This window comes from Archocentrus centrarchus, unplaced genomic scaffold (genome assembly GCF_007364275.1).
Source record: "Archocentrus centrarchus isolate MPI-CPG fArcCen1 unplaced genomic scaffold, fArcCen1 scaffold_26_ctg1, whole genome shotgun sequence".
NCBI classification, from domain to species: Eukaryota; Metazoa; Chordata; class Actinopteri; order Cichliformes; family Cichlidae; genus Archocentrus; species Archocentrus centrarchus.
In genome coordinates, this window is record NW_022060256.1 from 6666543 (window position 1) to 6685475 (window position 18933).

At 41.7% G+C, this 18933-nt stretch overlaps 1 protein-coding gene across 1 annotated transcript in view; it reads left to right on the plus strand.

Annotated features, from left to right (window-relative positions):
• The window catches only part of unc13ba (unc-13 homolog Ba (C. elegans)), a 187428-nt gene that overhangs the window by 31467 nt on the left and 137028 nt on the right, over positions 1 to 18933 (plus strand). Inside the window, exons 4-9 of the mRNA XM_030723400.1 lie at positions 1664 to 1781; positions 4370 to 4493; positions 7915 to 7985; positions 8425 to 8482; positions 8949 to 8984; positions 9588 to 9795. Of these exons, the coding sequence (XP_030579260.1) occupies positions 1664 to 1781; positions 4370 to 4493; positions 7915 to 7985; positions 8425 to 8482; positions 8949 to 8984; positions 9588 to 9795 (615 nt within the window). The remainder of the gene's footprint in view (positions 1 to 1663; positions 1782 to 4369; positions 4494 to 7914; positions 7986 to 8424; positions 8483 to 8948; positions 8985 to 9587; positions 9796 to 18933) is intronic.

Genomic DNA, 18933 nt, shown 5'->3' on the forward strand with positions numbered 1-18933 from the left:
GCAGATGAGGCGAGGAGACGGTTTAGCTGCCGTCTTCTCTTTAAAAAGATCTGTCAGAAAAAGACTGCTGTCACCCTTCAGCCTCACTTCTTTAAGATAATACTGGCCCACTTATAGACCTGCTAGGAGGAGAGGTACTGCATTGTACTATGGTTAGACACTGCAGTGTGTGTGGAATAACTGTGCTAAACTTTGAACCAAACATCTGCAGTGTCATGATCACTAATTATTTAGCTCATTATTAGACAAGTAACAAGTAAACACCAAGTGTGGCATTAAATCATGCAGCCTAGCAGGTCAGCTGATCTCAGTGCCAGCCCACAATCAGCTGATGGATTAGCCCATACCTTTCTTTGCAAATCTCATATGGTATGCAATATTTTAGCTGCTGCATATCTGCAAGTTGCTTTCCAGCCTGCTTCCACTACAGCTGTTTGACTCCATCACTGTCTGCTGTCACTGATTCATGCTCTGTTTTGTTTTGGGGTCTTGCTGCTGCTGCTGCTGTCTCTTCTGACTATAGTGGATAGTGGTTTGATGTAACTGAACTTGAATCTGCTGATGAAGAGTGTTGGGATGGTTGTTGCAGCTTCTTCTTCTTTTGGCTGCTCACTTTCAGAGTCACCGCAGCGGATCATCTTCCTCCATCTCACCCTATCCCAGCATCCTCCTCTGTCACACCAACCCTCTGCATGTCCTCCTTCACCACCTCCATGAACCTTCTCTGTGGTCTTCCTCTTTTCCTCCTGCCTGGCAGCTCCATATTCAACATCCTTTGTCCAGTATATCCACCATCCCTCCTCCTCCCTCCAAAACATCTGAGCCCTGTCTCGAACTTTGTCTCCAAACTGCTCAACCTGAGCTGTCCCTCTGATGGACTCATTTCTAATCCTGTCCATCCTGGTCGCTCTCAGTGAAAATCTTAACATCTTCAGCTCTGCCACCTCCACCTCCATCTCTGCCTCCTGTCTTTTTGTTAGTGCCACCATCTCCAAAGTATGCATCTCAGCAGCACGTCTCACTACCATCTTATAAATCTCCCCTTTCACTTTTGTCGATATCCTTCTGTCACAAATCACAATGATTATAGCTAATTGTGGGAAATTGTTGGTTTATGTAATATTTCGTAACTCAAGTTGTGAACTCCAGGTTCTTCAAGCGCAAGCCTCACAATAAAACCCCACATTCATCACTGCCTCATTTTAATTTCCACTGAATTCAGATTTATAATCCACTCAAATGAGACATCACCAAAGACTGCATGAAGTTAATATGACAGCTCAACAAATTCAGAGTGAGACAACACCTCCTACTTTGGTTCTACACTGCAGTGATTGACAGTCACATCAGTGCACAACAGTACAAAGAGAAAAATGAAGTGCATGATTTCCCCCCACAGCTATATATTAATGAGGTTCTATTGTGTTTTTAAAAGAAATGCTTCTCACATCAGAACTTGAGTGCAAATGTTCTAGAAACTGCAGCACAGCTGTCTTTGTGACCAGAGGTTACCAACACAAGTTTACCACCTGTGTATATACCCGAATGTCTGAGAACCACAGACATATTTTCTAGTTCATAATCTCCATGATTAATCTATTGCTACAGTGCTTTTGACTTTGACTGTCTGTAATACAGATGATGTGTTTGTATGTTTCTGCAGTGAGATCAGTCATCTGGAGTCTGGTCTGGTGGTGGAGCTGTGGAACAAAGGTTTGATCTGGGACACAATGATCGGCACAGCACTGATACCCCTCAGCTCCATTCGACAGTCTGACGAGGTAACGCACCCTTTAATCTCTTTGTCCACACACACACACACACACACACACGCACATACGTGGACACAAGGGGCTTAAAATAACGTCACATCGTTCTGGAACTGGACACAGAGTTCTGCACAGTCTCGTTTTTCTGTAGTTCATTTTTAAGCTGCATGTGAGATACAACAACATTAAAGTTAGCTTTTTGGTGCTTTCTTGTGCTCTCACAGGCTTCACCAGCAAGTCTGTCTTTGTGCAGTTTTCACATTTTCATGTGAACTGTAAACACATTTTAATTTTTTTTCAGTTTGATTGAAATTGCGTAAGGTTTAAGTATCAGTCAGTCAAATAAAATTCTTTCTTTTTTTTTCCTCAGTTAATCAGTAGTAAATGGTTCATGCTAAAACAATGCTGTCCTGTCAGATAGCTGCAGCGTCTCTGCATTAAGTGCAGGGCGTCCTTTGGCGTCGGCCCCCTGACACCCTGCCTGCAGAAATATTGGTCTCTGAGAGAAAACGTCCCCATTGTAGAGACCTGAAAAATGTGCATTAGGAAGCTGGAAGGGAGGGAGAAATATAAGCATCAGGCTTTTCAGGCAGGAAACCGTGGTTTGGGACTTTTGTCTTTAGTTTGCTCTCTTTCACTCCCACTCACTTGTTAAGTTTAGGCATTAAACATAAATGAGCCGTGCTCATGTTTTTGACAAAACGGCACTAGTTTATAACCATCAGTTGGCACAAAGGAAAACGTTTTCTTAATTTAATAACGTTGGACTGCACAGGCCTGATAGTAGCTTCAGTCAAACTTTGTTGTGTATTCTTCCACTGTGGACTTTGTCTCTCATCATTTACTTTAAAAACCCATTAGTAAAGGAAAGCCTTAATGGCCAGTGTGAAGGATGATTGCAACAACCACCGCCTGTTTCAGCGTACAAATGGGAACCTGATTATGGTTTTTATGCACATTTGACAGTCGTGGCGCTAAAGCAGGTCTATGAGTTGATGCTTAAATTTCTCGGCTCTATTCCAGGTCGTGCCTGAAGGTTTTATTCAAAGAAGTTCTGTATGGAGCTAAATTGGGGCCATAAAGTTTGTTCGAAAAAAAAAAAAAAAAAATTTAAAACCGAAAAATTATTTTGAACCCAAAAAAAAAATTTAAACAGGAAAAAAATGTTTTGCAACTGGAAAAAAAAGATATGAGACTAAAAAAAAACAAAATTTCAAAACTACTTTTCAGATTCAAGGTGTTTTTTTTTTTGCACTTTCAGATTTTTTTTTTCCGCAGTTTCAGATTTTTTTTCAAGTTCAAACTTTTGGCCCTGTTTTGGCATGGGGGCGGAGCCTCAGATGACGGGGGTGTGGAATCATGACTGACAGCTCAGCACAGTGGCTGAACAACATAGTCCCAGCTGTTGCATTCAGGGACCGTGGGAACTGGAATTGTCTCTAACGCATCATTTTCAAACTATTTTTTTTTCAGTTGCAAAACTTTTTTGTTCCTGTTTAAATTATTTTTTTTCAGGTTCGAAATAATTTTTCAGTTTCAAAATTTTTTTTTTTTCGAACAAACTTTATGGCCCCAATTTAGCTCCATAGTTCTGCACCGTTTGAATCACTTACAGCTAATGTGAAATATCTGATCAGGTACCGACTAGAAATGTTGCTTCCAGCCGGTCGTTGTCCGATCAGTTTAATCAATCAGTGAATCTGATGGACGCGTCAGCCGTAACTGAACCCAACAAGATGCAACTGACCACAACAAAGGGTCTGATGACTTCTGTAAAGCTGAGATTTCTGGTGTTTTGATTATTAATTTCCGCACATAATCACAATTGATTATTGGTTGTAGATTGTGGAAAAAATTAAATTACATCTAAATCTCAACAGTGTGCAAAAATTGAAGGGCTCTGAATTCTAAAGTGATTGTACTATATTTATAACTTTTCATTCAACATGTTAAACTACAAATACACACCAACTATGGCAACTGTTACAGTATTATTTGTGTCAGATTATATTTGAGTTGAACTGATGACAGCACTGGTTTTGAGCATAAAAATGTGAAAAACTGCTGTTTTTGTGAAGCTCTATTATCCATGTCACCTCCTTGTGACTTGCCAGTGATTTGCAGCTACTTATGTTAGCAACAGCCCTCAAAATAAACACAAAAACACACCTTCTGTCACCCCGTTAGCTCACTCCTAAGAAGCCCTCTCACAGGTGAAGCATCGGCCAGCTCGTTTCAGCGGGCTGCCGGCAGGCTGGTCTTGCCTGCAGACCTCGTTACTTTTTCTGGAGTTTTAAAGTGAGGCAGCAGCTCCTGTGTGGTCATTAATAATGCAGCCTCAGTGTTTGGCTTCTCAGTGTAGACTCACCTCCTTCTTTCTTTCTTCTTTTTTTTCACCATCTGAGCAGTCAGTGTTGTGCCTCCTCTTTTCATCTTTGCTCGGGTTCACTGAATGACATTCCTAATAAGCCCTCCTGCACCCTCAGTTATCCCGTTGATGCGGTTTCTTGCAAAGCAGATGTTTGTTACTTTTTTTTAATCATCTTTGTTTGAGTCCTCCTGACTACTTTTCTTTGTGTATCTGCTTTTCTGTCTTTCAGGAGGGACCGGGAGAATGGACTTCTTTGGACTCTGAGGTATTAATGAGGGAGGACGAGATCTGCGGTACCACCAACCCAACTCCACACCAAGTGCTGCTGGACACTCGCTTTGAGTTGCCCTTTGGTTTGTATATTCATACGAACACATTTTGTCGCAAAGTGAAACTCGTTTGAGCTGCTTTTTGTGTATAAGATATGCGTGCTAGGCTCATCGGTGAGTCAGTGGCCATATGGGTGGATGTGAATGTGTGGTTGTCTGTCCCAACTTGGATCAGTCAAATATTGAAGATGATGAATTTTTAAAAAATAAAAACAAATCTCCAGCTCAGTAACACATCAGTGTATATAATCAAAATAGACTCCAACCCTTTTGCTAAATATCTAAATGTTTTCCCAAACACAGCTTTGTTTCTGCTTTCTGTTGTATCCTCTTACACTTCCTGTAGAATCCCTCATATATCAGCGCTTGTGGAAGCACCATTAAGGTTCATAAAGTTTTTATGGCAGATTTATTCATGGTAACATTTCACTCCTAAATATTCCTCAATGCTCTATTTTTATTCCTCTTCTGAGGGAAGAGTTGAGGTGAAGAATTGTGCTTGGTAATGTTTGCTTGCCTTTCATTTTCTGCATGATTAAGCAAGAAATACCAAGCTGAATGTCTGGGACCTGTTAGGTTTTTGTGCAGTTCAGGATCGTCTGTGGCAAAAAGCAGCATTGGCTCGAGGATCTTGCGGTCCTTCTGCTTTCTTGTTGTTATTATTTCTGGAGTATAATTGTTTAAATCCAACATAGCAAAATGAAACTCAGCTGCAGGTCTGACAGTGTCTGCCCACATCAGCTGATTACTCAGCTGATGCTGTCTGACTATCCAATTGGTAAATTTCATATAGGGAACCCTTTTGACATTTTTAGCTTTGTTCTGCATCTGCAAGCCACACTGTAACCCACCCCCTCCTCCTCCCAGTGCTGTGTGTAACCTAATGAACATCATATCTGTTTGTCACTGAGGCCTGCTCTGCTCTATGCTCCACACTTCTATGCAGGCACACTAAAGGATGGGAAGTGTGCTCTAAGCAGAACCGTATTTCTAAATTTAAATTACTGCAAATGGAAATAACCATCTTTTATTGTTCTGACTGAAATAGCAAAATCACTCAATTTGTTTCCTCTGGAAGTTATTAATCTCAAGAAGCTGTCTGAAGGGTCTCTTCTTGAGCTGCCACTGTCTTCCACATTCATTGTGTGTGAACAGTGTGAACAGAGGTCCATGCTGCGGTCTGCTCAAACTAAAATGTCCCGACCTGCAGATGGAGATAAGAGTTCTATGTTTGGGAACACTTTGATAAATCCTTTCAAGGTAAAAGTTAAGTGACGTGCAGTTGACAGCAAAGGTTCTAATCAGTGCTGAGTTTTGTCTCTTTGGTCATCGCTTCATACAACAAATCATCCAGAAAAGAAACACATTCACAAATACCTGAACGTTAGACCCGGTAAGGCACAGCTGCTTGGCAAGACAGTGAGAGCTGAGGGGAAGCCAGAGGGCGAGATACAGGGATGTGAGGTGAAGCAGACATGTAGATACAAAAACTAAAAAATTAACCAAAAGTTATCAACACAGAGGAGTTTGAGCTGCTACACTGACTGTTTGCATTCATACTTGATCTTTGAGATGCCTTCTATGAATTATAATTTTGTGACACTTTCCTGAGATGCCCTTGTCTCTGGCGTCCATTAGAATCTTAATAAATACCTTCATTAAATTCAGATAAAGCTACTTTCAGCTGCTCCCTTTCATGGGGGGTTTGCCACACCGGGTAGCCCCACATTGTTCTTCATTAGGCAGAGTTTTATGCCAGATGCCCTTCCTGACGCAACCCCGAAGGGCTTTTTTTTTTGTCTGGAATCAAACCTGCAACCTTTTGGTAAGCGAATATGTAAACAGTAAATAAACAGAAAATGAAAACATTTCTTCGTTGACAAAGTAATGCACTAATCCACTTTATAAATCCATCGCATATAAAATTGCCAGCAGAGTTTGATCACAGCTAATTTTTTTTTTGGCCTTTTCACGGCTTTATTTGATAGTTTGCAGTGGAGAGAGGCAGGAAAGACACACGGTAAATGGCGACAAGTCAGGACTCGAACCTGCACCGTCTGCACCGCTCGCGGCCATACGTGGTCACCTGCTCAGGCCCTGAGCCACCCTGGCGCCCGATCACAGATAATTCAACATACTTGTAACATACTTGGTCTGAACTGTTCTGCAAAATGGTCCAAACTTCTTACAAAGGGAACCCCTGACCTGCTTATACCACAGCGAAGAACCGTGATCAAAGAGCTGCTGATGCATTCCAGGTTTTTATGTAATGATGCAGCTGTTTGGTTTGACAGACTTAACTTTAAAGCATTATGAAAAGAATAATATCGTCACACATTAAGTGCATCACACACTTTAACGGTAATGTCTGTGGTTTGTTCATGGATTTCAAGTTTATTAATCGATTATTTGATGAATAACTTTCAAATAAGTAGACCACAGGTCAAAAGTGTGTTTTTGTGGCCATCTAGTATATTAAAATCTACATGGCAGTTCCCCAGTCTTACTAACATTTCAAATTATTTGGATGAAAATGAACATGGATCGCTGACTTCTGGTGTCTTGGGGACCAGAGGAGGGTGTCTGCCTGCTTCTTTAAATGTCTCTCCATACTAAAGGCCAGTGAAAGCATTATTAGATCATTTTAAAGTTTTTTACATACAGTATACACTGAATATTACTGTCTTACTAAAAGTGCAATGAAAATAAAAAAATATCAAAAGCTATTGAAAAACTGCCATAATACGGTTAAAATATACCCACAAAACTTTGGGGTATTTTTACTCATATGCAAATTATTAAATTCATATTTAACTAATACAGTACTGCAAATAAACTGTTACCCTGTTGTATGACATCCACTTGACAAACTGTGAGTCTCCAGTTTTAAACTTTCAAACTTTTTAGTTATTATAGATTATTCTGTTTGCAGATAAAAAGTATATGGCCAGAAATCTGCTTGCACAAAATGTTGCCACATTACATAAACTGAAACATTATTTGATGATTTTTTTTTTTTTCATAGGGGAACACCGCAGTTTCATTTCTCATTTTCTTTGAGTATTTTTTTTCTTCTTCTCCCTCATCTTTGGGGAACCTGAAAACAAACGTATGAATGAATAACATCAGCCTGTGTGGACAGAATGAGATGGGATGGGACGGGGAGCATGAAGGATGGGAGGGAGGAGCTAAGCGGCCGGGGTCTTTCATTTCTTTGTGCACTTTGTCTCATTCTGTCTTCTTCTTCCCTCTTTTTCATCTCCCATTATTATTTACTGTCTCTTTATTACCCTTTACTTACCCCCCCCCCCCCCCCCCCCCCCCCCCCCCATCCCATGCATCTGTGTTTCCTCCACTTTTTCACCACCTTCTCTTGTACTCACCATATACTGTATTCACCATTTTAACTCACTCCATTTTTCTTGTGTCCTGTACGTTTGTCCAGATATCCCTGAAGACGAAGCTCAGTACTGGACCAGCAAACTGAAGGGGATTAACATGCAGATACATGATGAGGTAACTTTACTGAATATTCCCTTTTTCTGTTAATGAGTTAAATATTAACCAGCCATCATCTTTGGCCAGCATGCATTACAGAGTGTGTAAAGCTTTCCTTCTCTGAAGCCATGCATCTGACATGTCTAAAGTTTTATGCCTATTTAAGTCCATATTATCTGTATAGGTCTGTAAGTTTATATTATAAAGAAATATCAAATAATTTTGCATGACGGTGCTGTTAAGTTTTTATCTATAAACTCTGTTCTTTCTCAAACATTCACCAGATTTATTCAGTTTGACTTCATATTCTCACTGATTTTGGATCTCTGCTTCCACCTAGTGACAAAACATGGGAAACTGTGGGAACTGTAGTGACGTCATATTCCAATGAAATCTTTTTTTTCTGATAGCTTAATGTATTCTGTTTCTCTAATACTTTTTTTCCTCTTCTTTGCAGTATCCACTACACGAAGAGGTCCAAAGAAGAAGAATGCCATCTGTGCCTTCCCAGTGCTGTAAGTATTAAACTTTCAGTCTCTGATGATGATGAATTTGATCTGGACAAAAATAAGCTGGGAAAGAATTCTCACTCATTCTGCTGGATTTTGGGTGTTGCTGTTGCATTTAGAGCCACTTCATTGCCAGCTAATGGTAAACGATTGTAATCCTCATGATAGGATTTGTAGTTACTAAAAAAATAAAATCTACTTGATTTTTGAACGTGTCCAACATCAGTTTTGTTGTTACTAATGCACACTGATGTCGTACACTGATGTGATCGAACTCTTTTGTTTCGTTGTGTCTGTGAAATTAACTCGGCCGTCACATCACTTCATTTGACTTCATCACATCTTCTCATCATCTGTCTGTGGACGTGTTCAGCACCATGTCATACACTCATCATCAGCAACATGTACTGGCTTCGTTCTGCAGTAACAAAGTTTAATTTTCTTTTTTGGAAACTTGCCTCCATGCCATCAGGCAGTTGGAGTTATTTTGGATGGAGTGACCAACAGAGTACGTATAGTGGTGTTCCTCCCTCCCCCTCCGTGACTTGTTATGTTGTCTATCACTGCATGGTACAGATGGCTACTTTGAAAATCAGTACCACTGCATGTTTGGCCTTTATTTATTCTTTGTCTTCACTGTACGTGAAATTTTAAAGTCTTGAATCCTTTTGATCAAAATCTAAAATGTGAGTGGCTGATTTGTTGACGTTGTTTTGTTATGTGGCACTTTGATATATTTTCTAACAAAGGCATTTTTTTATTCTATCATTTTTAGCTTGAGGTTTCTTCTCTTTGTAATGTATGCCTGCTTCCCGAAGAGGGAGCTATTCATTCAAACATTTTTATTGTTTGAGAGTCTTCTTTACATCCTCACAGCATTCTGCTTCTGTAATGCTACAGATGTTTTTGTTTTGTTGTGTTTACCTTTTTGACTTTATTCTCAGCCTGGTTTAGAACAGCTGTGTAGAAGTGGGCTTGTTCAGTTTGTGTAAAGTTCCATTAAAGGCATTTGATTCTGCAGTGTGATAACAGAAGCCAAGGGGAGGGTGAATATGATCAATGATTGATCAGTGATCAATTCTTCACTGTTTTTGTGTTGTCTTCCACGCAGCTTTTGATGACCATGATAGTGCAGTGGATGATCGGGACAGTGACTACCGCAGCGAAACTGGAAACAGACCTCCACGGTTCCACAACACTTCCCAAACAAATTCTTCAGTGCATCAGTACCCCATAGGGCGCAGGGTTCATCATCAAGCCCTGTCAAAGGAGTCGGTGCAAAGCTATGAGCTAGACTATAGAGAAATGAGGGGACCCAGGTAACTGTGCTCTCACATCACTGCAGCGCCACTCAGGGTTAATATTTTCATGGTCACTCTGTAAAATGATATATAATAATTCTAAATGACATGTCCTTAACATGAATCCACTGCTCTTACTTGTGTCTTTGGTTTTAGTGGTTTATTTAATATTAATAATAGTTAATAATTCTTTAATGTTTCAAAAGCACTTTTAAAAGGCCACGTTTGAGCTAATTGTGCTCTAACTGTATATATGAAAAATAATTATTGTATTCAGTCAAAACCTTTGTTACTGTAATAAATTAGGTGTAATTAATTTAACATTCTTAATCACCACTCCTTAAAAAAAATAAAAAGCCAAAGTTAATTTAAATTAATAATGTCCCCTTCAGTTTAATCTTCTTGGGCAGCACTGTAAGACTTCTAGCAAAGCTGCTTCTTTAAAAAAAAAAAAATCACGTACTGACTTCTTGGACTGTAATGTGCAGATGCATACAGACAGACAGACACACACACACACACACACACACACACACACACACAAATCCAGGCATGCTCTTTATCGTGCATCTAACCTCCTGACCTGACTTTGCTATTTTGGGTCTGTGTTGTAGACCGCTCTCCTCACCTATAAGGACCCTTGACACAGAAAGCTGAACACAGATGTTGATGTTTGTTCTCTGCAAATAAATCTGAATTCTGTGTATGAGCAAATAGTGATCACAGGACTTCCACAGAGCGATCTATAAATGGCAGCTATGCTGGAACTTAGTCCAGAGGTGCACAATAAGATGACCTTGAAGGGGAGATCAGTAAAAATTGAAATCAGAAAATGTTTTTATAGGTGGTGTGATGTACTCTAAAGAGTGTGTTGCTGTGGGAAAAAGAAAGCTGTTCTAGCCAACTGGTTACATAAAAACAGAAAACAGCTCTAATCGACTTTCACAAATGACACATATCAAAGCACAACTTTGTGACAAAGAAGAGGGCCATGAAATGTTGCATACTATCACACAAAGTACTTTTCCTTCCACCTGTACTTCTTGTCTTTTATTTGCTATGTTACTACATGAGTATTCTACAGTTTTATTTCTTTGCATGATTTCTTGCGTTTGAGTCATTTGTCTAATGCTTAATTTCTCTTTCTTTCTTTTTCTTTGCATCATCTTCCACTGCTTCCTGCATGGCACTTTGTACTTTCATTATTTTTAGGCACCCAAACAGTAAAGGTGGAGTAAAAATAATTCCTGTTGATTCAGGTATGGGTGTTGAGGACTGGGAGAGTAAATATAAAGTGCCTGAAACAGGTGTCTTGGATGATTACTTGGATGCTGAGCAGAAAATATGGGAGGATGAGGACAAAAGCATCATCTATAGGATTAGTGACAGTCCCTCTGACTCCAAAGTCAGTAGGTTCTATCAGACAGTAGAATGTGATGCACTTTCCCCAGAGGATATGCTGGAGCTGGATGGCAGGACACGCAGACAGAGGCGTGGCTTTGGCAGTGGAGAAGTGCGGTTAGTCTATAAGGAAGCGGGCAGCTTTGAGGATGAATCGTCACCTCCTGAAATTGATATAATACCTTCTGCTAAACAGCTCCGACAGCTGTCAGACAGAGAGAGTCTACTTTTCAAGACTAGATTGTGGGCCAAAACTGCTTTAGAAGACACACTTGAGAACTATGCAGCTTTTCGTGAGGAAGAAGCTGCTCGGGAAGAGGCTGCAAGGATCAGAGGGAGGGGTGAATATAACTCAGTTGGTTCAGATGAGATGCAGTATTCCTTTGGATCAGAGGAGGAATTAGATGACCTGACATTCACAGAGGGAGATGCTTGCTATGAATATGAAAGTTATTACTACCCTGGCAAGAATATGTCACCTTATGGAGGAGGGCACGGCTTTTCAAGTAAAGGGAGAACAGACCATGGCCAAGATTCTATGTTGTCGCCAGTAGAGAAACCAGGTGATCAGTATATAGATCCAATGGATGAACTCAAGAGTTTAGTTCACTCAGTGTCTGAATACTTGGCTATAAAAGAAGAGGAGATCAGCAACTATGAGTCAATGCCTAAACCAGTTAGAAGAAAACTCCCAGCACTGCCAACTGATGCTAAAGTAGTGCAGCCTAGGGAGAGTAATAATGATGTCAAAGCTGATGTTAAGGAGGATAGTGCTGTTGAACAGGGCATCGCTGGAGTAAAGAATGCAATGAGCTCATTGTTTAGTACAATAACAGGATCAAAGCCTTCCCCTGAGGGAGAGGCTGCTGGCACAACCCCACCTCCCCAACCACCACAAGCAGACTCTGGTATTTCTAAATTGCTCGCTTTAATCCCCAAAGCTAATACTGAAGTCACAGAAACCTCTGGGGCTGCTGCAACAGAACCACCTACCTCTCAGTCATCACCCCAACCTGAGTCGGGCATTTCAAAGCTGCTTTCATTTATTCCCAAAAGCAGTGGCACTTCCCCACCAGTAGCCATAGTTCCACCTGCCTCTCAGGAGCCCACAACAGAAAAAAAGTTTTCCCTTCAGTCTCTTTTGCCATTTCACTCTTCTGAATCCAACCAGCAAGCCGATACCAGTCAGACATCAACACATGGTACAGATTCACAAGGAAGTGCTTTCACTGGTAACCAAGCTACATCTGGATTTGAATCCATGTTAGGAAGGCTTAGTCCTTTGAGACTGTTTTCTAGTGCACCACCATCTAGAGAACCGTCACCTCAGCCATCAGAGGAGAGAAGTGCATCCGCACCAATCAGTGACACCCAGCAAGGGCCTGTAAACAAACCTATGAGTCCTAGTAGAGAGGGATCACAAACAGAGCGACAGTTATCAGGTGAAATGAGAACAGGCTCTGGAAGTGGATCTGTTGATCTTTTCCCAGATACAGGAAGTGGATCAATTGAGCTTTTCCAAGAAACTGAAAGTGGGTCAGTAGAGCTTCTTCCAGAGACGGAGTCCTCTGGTGAGCTACCCGATATTCAGCAGAGAAAACCTTCCCCAGTACCTGACACAAAACCTGAAAGCAGTTCAGATGGATTTTTCAGTCCTTTTAAAAAATCTCTTTCTTCACTAATATCAACAACTACCCCAGAAAGTTCCCAACAGAGTGATACCAAGCCTGCAGAGGACTCATTTCTAGGCACTAAACTCAAAATTCCATTTTTCTCAGAAAATATTTCCACAACAACAGCCCCACCAAAGCCAGAGGGGGGCATGCTGTCAGGGATTCTTAAGTTTGCTTCTGGTGAAGATACCAGTGCCGCACCAAAGAGTCCAACCCCAGCCCCGACGAGAACTCCCTCTCCAAGTCGTGCTGCACTTCTTGAAAGTGTACCCAAAGGAAATACAGAAACTGGGTGGTTTTCAAACCTTTTTAAAGTAACACCAAGCGAACCAGCTAAGGAACCTGTGAAGCAACAAATGACTCCCACTGTGACATTAACCAAATCTACTGGCCAAAATGAGCTGCAACCTGAACAAATGGTCTCTGATGCCACACAAGGCACAGTTTGCGAAACAGAACCATTGTCTCAAGAACAAGCATCATCTGAAAAAGATTCCCAGCTCAAGCCACATGTTCAGTCTGAATCAACTGTCATGTCTAAAGAGCAAGTTTCTCCCAAGTCTGTGGAGCAAGGCGGCTCACAACCAGAGGCCTCACAGACTCAAGGATTTCTTTCTGGATTGTTGAAACTTGGATCAACTGAAGATTCTTCTATAAAGAAAATCCAAGGAGACGACAGTCAGCCTCATCAGAATAGCTTGCTCTCAGGCCTGTTTTCATTGCCTTCCCAGTCTTCTCCCCAAATACAACAGAATTCTGCTGCACAACAGTCAGGTGGACTGTTGTCTGGATTTTTAAAATTTGCCTCTGATGTTTCTGCTTCTACAAATCAGCCCTCATCAACATTACTAGGAGGACAGTCTAGCCAAATTTCAACTCCAAAGCAGGAACAGCCTGCTTCCACGCAGCCACCATCTGGAGGACTGTTATCTGGGATCTTAAAAAAAGCCACAGACACAGTGACTGGGTCTCAATTAAATCTGGCTAGCCAAGAGTTACAACCAGAAGTGGCTGATCATAAAGCAAAAATGGAAGGATCTGATCAAAATTTGAGCCAAGGAATGACAACTTCTACTCAGTCAGCAGGGATTTTATCAGGAGCAGCTCCATCTGACCCACAGCTAAAACAGCCTGTAGCCTCAGATCAGAAACAAAGCCAACAGCAGCAAGAGACTCATCAGACACTCCAAAAGCCACCTCCAACAGGAACAGCATCTCAAACTAGTGGATTGTTTGGAGGTTTGCTAAAACTCCCAGAAACTGGTTCTCAGCAAGAACACCCTCCTCAGCAAAGTAGCTTCCTCTCTGGCCTTTTTGGAATTGGGGGCCAAGACTCTGCTCCTGCTAACCAAACCCAGCCCTCACAAAGCCAGTCACAGAGTGTCAAACCTGGGAACCGGCCTAGTCAGCAACTCGGCCATAGCCCAAACCTACAACAGCAAAGCCAGCTCCCACCCCAGCAACCTTCCAATAGTCCCGGAGGGATGCTCAGTGGATTATTTAACAAAATTACAGATGCAGCTACTCCACAGTCTACAGTGGGGAGTCAACCAGAACAGCAACAGGCACAAAGACCAGGGCCTAAGACCACCCAACAAGCATCTAGTCAACAGGGAGGCTTTTTCTCTGGGTTGTTCTCAACAGGCCCTACTCCGCCAGCTCAGCAGCAGCCACCTGTTAGTAGAAACCAGCAGCAACCACAACAAGGCAACAGACAACCTCTGCGAAGACAAAACCAAATACCTCAGCAAGGTGCTGCCTCTGTACCAGAGCCACAACAGGTGGGACTATTATCTGGTCTTTTTAATAAATTAGCAGCTAGTGATAATGCACCACAACAGCCCACTCCACAGACTGCATCTCAACAAGGCAATAAATCAAAACTAGCTGGACCTGGCCAACCTGCAGGTCAACAGTCATCTCAAACAAGTCAGCAAGGGGGATTCTTGTCTGGTCTATTCGGTCAGACATCACCTCAGCAACAGCAGCAACCACAACAGCAGCAGCCTGGCAAAACAACAGGCCCTCAACAAACTGCAACTCAGCAGCCTAGTCAAAGTGGAGGCTTGTTTTCAGGTATTCTTAAGCTTGCATCTGGTGACAGTGTACCACAGGAACAACCGCCACCTCAACTTGCGCAGGTGGGTCAACCATCTGTTAAGTCTGGACAAACCCCAGCTCAGCCTGAATCAGTGGGATTATTCTCAGGGCTTCTAAACAAAATTTCAGCTACTGTGGAACAGTCGTCATCCTCACCTGCTGATCAGACAACACAGGAACCAAAGCAGCCACATACAGGACAGGGCCGACCACAGATTCAGAGAACTAAACCTGTAGAAATACATTCCGCTGAAGATGCGGGGGATAAAGATAAGGACTTAAAAAGTTCGGTTCAAAAAGGTTTTCTCAAAAGTCTTTTTAGTGGCACTGAAGAACCACCATCAAAGACACAGCAGCCATCTACTTCTGAGCCTGAAAAGGAGGAACAAAAGACCAGCACAAGAAGCGTGTCTCCTGGTTTGTTAAGTATTTTCAAAGCAGGCACCAGTGACAGTATTTCTGCTCCTGGAAAAGAAAATGATAAGGGCTGCCTTGATCATTTATTATCAAAGAGTAAGGTGGATGTCCATTCAAGTTCAGCAACTCTTACAACCAGCGGTAATGCAGCCACTCCCGCAGTTCAGACTTCTAAAGAAGCTCTGCATTCTCGGGGTTGGCAAGACCCTACAATTTCTCCAACCCAACGTTATCTTGAGGAAATACAGCGGCTCTTGTATGGAACAGCAGCTGAGTACGGTTACAAGGATCTTTTATATAACTTTACAGAGCATGGTGTTATTCCACCGGAACTCTATGACCATCAGTGTCTCATAGAAGCTCTTCTGTGGCAACAACTCAATGATTATATCCTTGCTGAATCCCTTGCTACTCAAGCTCAGGAAAGCTATCCAGTGTACCAAGGGCATGTGCTTCCAACAGTTAGACCACCTCAATGGGAGAATCAAACATGGTTGAATCCTAAAGAAATGGATATTAGTGACTTTAATGTACCCGCACATCCTTGGAGGGATGCTGCTTCCCAGCTTTTTGAAAGCAGAAATCGTTTTCTTGAGCCAGGTGAAGATGTTATTCTGTTTGACATGAGTTGCAGAGATAAGAAATCCTGGAGTAGCTGTGACCACTTAAATCATCTTGATGGAAACACTAAATCTTGGATAGTTAGAGGTAGTGCACTGAATCTCTCTATGGAAAAAACAAAGACACGGTTAAGTAGATGTCAGTCACTCACTGAATGCAGAATAGAGGAATTTAGCAAAGTGGTGGAAAAAAATGGTGTTAATAGTCATTTAAAAGATCAAGACTTTGATTTGAAATCAGCAACTGAGTTTTTAAAACAACTTGCCACAAAAAAGGGTCCAATGGATTTAAGACGTGGCGCACTGGATTTAAGCAGATCTGCGGGCATTACAGGGGATGCAGAGGAAAGAATGCTATTTGAGGACTGTGAGTGGTATCAACAATGGCTTTCACTACTGGAACAAGGGCTGTGGTGGCCAGCTGAGGCTGGGGACTGTGGGTATTATGTCTATACGGATGAGGATTACATTTATTCTCTTTTAACTGACAGAGCTGGTAAACATCTCTATGCCTGTGCTACACAAGAGGATGTACAAGCTCTAGGAAATATCACTGAAAATATTGCTAACATTCTGAAACAAAAAGAAAGAGAGAAAGTTACCCTTTGTGGTTTTAAAATCCCCTTTTATACGGATTACGAACGCTTCTGGATTCCAGGTGACCAGCAGAATGGGTTAATCCTTTCAGATGCACCCATGGACCTAACTTCTGCACTTAAAAAGGGTGAGAAAGTAATGAACATGAATTTGGAAAGCTTTTCTCAAATGTTTCAGGAATCTCTATCTTCCCAAACAGAGCAGCCTGTAGACTTTACCGTGTACAAGCTACAAAAGATCAAAGTAGAATCGTTACAAAATACTCACACCTGTCAAGAGGAGCCAATGGAGGCAGCAGATTTTACTTTAAAGTCACTGAAAGGTGGGCATGGAGGCCCCTACTGGAAGAATCAGGCAATAACAGATGTAATTACAACCTCACCAGCACGCTCTCCAAGGTATCATTCAACACAAACTTTCCCAAACACACACTCCCAAATTCCTGAGATCAGGATTGCACATGCAGACGATGCACCTACAGAACCACCAAAACAAAAGTCAAGCTCTATAGTTTCAGCTGTTGGAGGAATTGTAGGAAAGTCTTCTAAAACGCAGGCAAGTAAAGCTGGAACATTGTCATCAACCCCTGCTACATCACCACCAGGGTCTAACAAAGTTTCAGAGCCATCAAGAATTCCTCAAGGGAGCCCATTAGTTCAAAAATTACCAGGACCCGTGCATTCAGGAAGAAAACTGCCGACACCACCAGCTGTTAGTACAGGAAGCAGCTCTGCAGCTTCTCCAACACAGGCCATTTCTGTTAAAACTTTAGCCACAGCATCTATCTCAACTGCTCCTTTGGTTTCACCGCAGAAACATCGACTTACAAGGCAGCCATCTCAAGCAGAAAGACCCAGAGTATTACCACAACCAAATCAGACCACAGTCGCTGGGGTGTCTAACATTAGCAACATGAACAGTTCTTTAGCAATAGACCAAAGATCTTCCTTGTCTGAACATCAGCCACAAGAATCCTCTCAGCAATTTACACCCCAGTTACATATATTAAATGACAGTTCAGATACATACAGTGAAGCTTACCTTTACAACAGAAATCGAAAATCAATTTCCACCACTGCCAGCTCTCAAATATGCAATAAAGTCCTAGACTTTTCTGCCACAATGAGCAAAATCAAAAATGACAAACAAAAAGATGAAACAGATGACACTGTCCAATCTACACAGACAATCAAAGTCATTGACTTTACAAAGTACAAGTTGAAAAGATTCAAAGAGAAACAGCAGATTGATATTCAGGCAAACACTGACTTGACTGACCAGACCACAGTTGCTGTAGATCTTACCAAACAAACAGAGGAAGATGAAGTTGAATGGCCTGATTCAGAAAATGCTGCTATGGACACACTACAGGAAAGTCCAACATATTCTCAGACTGAGCATAAGCTTGTTCATCAACACAAGAAATCAGAGAGCAGATTATCCAGGCCAGAAGTTACAATCAGCCATGTAACATCTTCAGTCTATATCCCAAAACTACCAGGTTCTCAGAGTACCCATATAATGACTGCGATAAACCAGACTGAAGGTAAATCTAAAGTTGCAGCAGACATTTCACCCAAGCTGTCTTCTACCTCTAAATTATCAGAGAGTTCTCACACTAGTGTTAGCTCTTCAGTTACTGATGGTTCCAGGAAAGCATCTGGCCTCAATAGAGGTCTTAAACAAACTGAAAAAATGAAATCAATGCAGCCTGTATGCACCTCACCGGTGTTAAGCCCAGTTTTGAGGAAACAAGTTGTTATGCAGGAACCGCAACCAAATTGCTCTGTTGGTGTGGGTCTGCAGATACAGCAAAGCCCGCAGATATCCACAACTCCTTCTTATCAGTCTAGTGGAACAGCTGAGCGATATCAGAAGACCACTGCACCAGCAAACTCAATTAAACCCACATTAGATATGTCTAAAAAGAAAACAACCCAGCAGACTCAGCAAACTGTTGTGCCATCAGCAGTTCCTATCTGCGAGGCACTGCCACTGACAAAGAGAAAACAAGTACCTTCTGCAGAGACAGACAAAAGTCTTTGTCGCCATGAATCCATTGACTTGTCAAATAAGATAGAATTTCAAGAGGTCCATGAACTGACAATAGAGTATACTGATTCACTTCCTGTTGAGAAAAAGCTTCCTCTTACTGCTGGAGAGATTCAGGTAAAGTGTTATATAAAAGAGGAGACTCCATGTGGTGATAGGAGGATGTCATTACCAAGGCAGCAGCCTCTTCTTGGACAGTCTACAGAATCTCTTGAAATTTACAAACCACTCCATCAAGCCACAGCACCAGCCAATGCAGTTAAGGCCACACTAGACATGACTTCTAAATCTGTTGC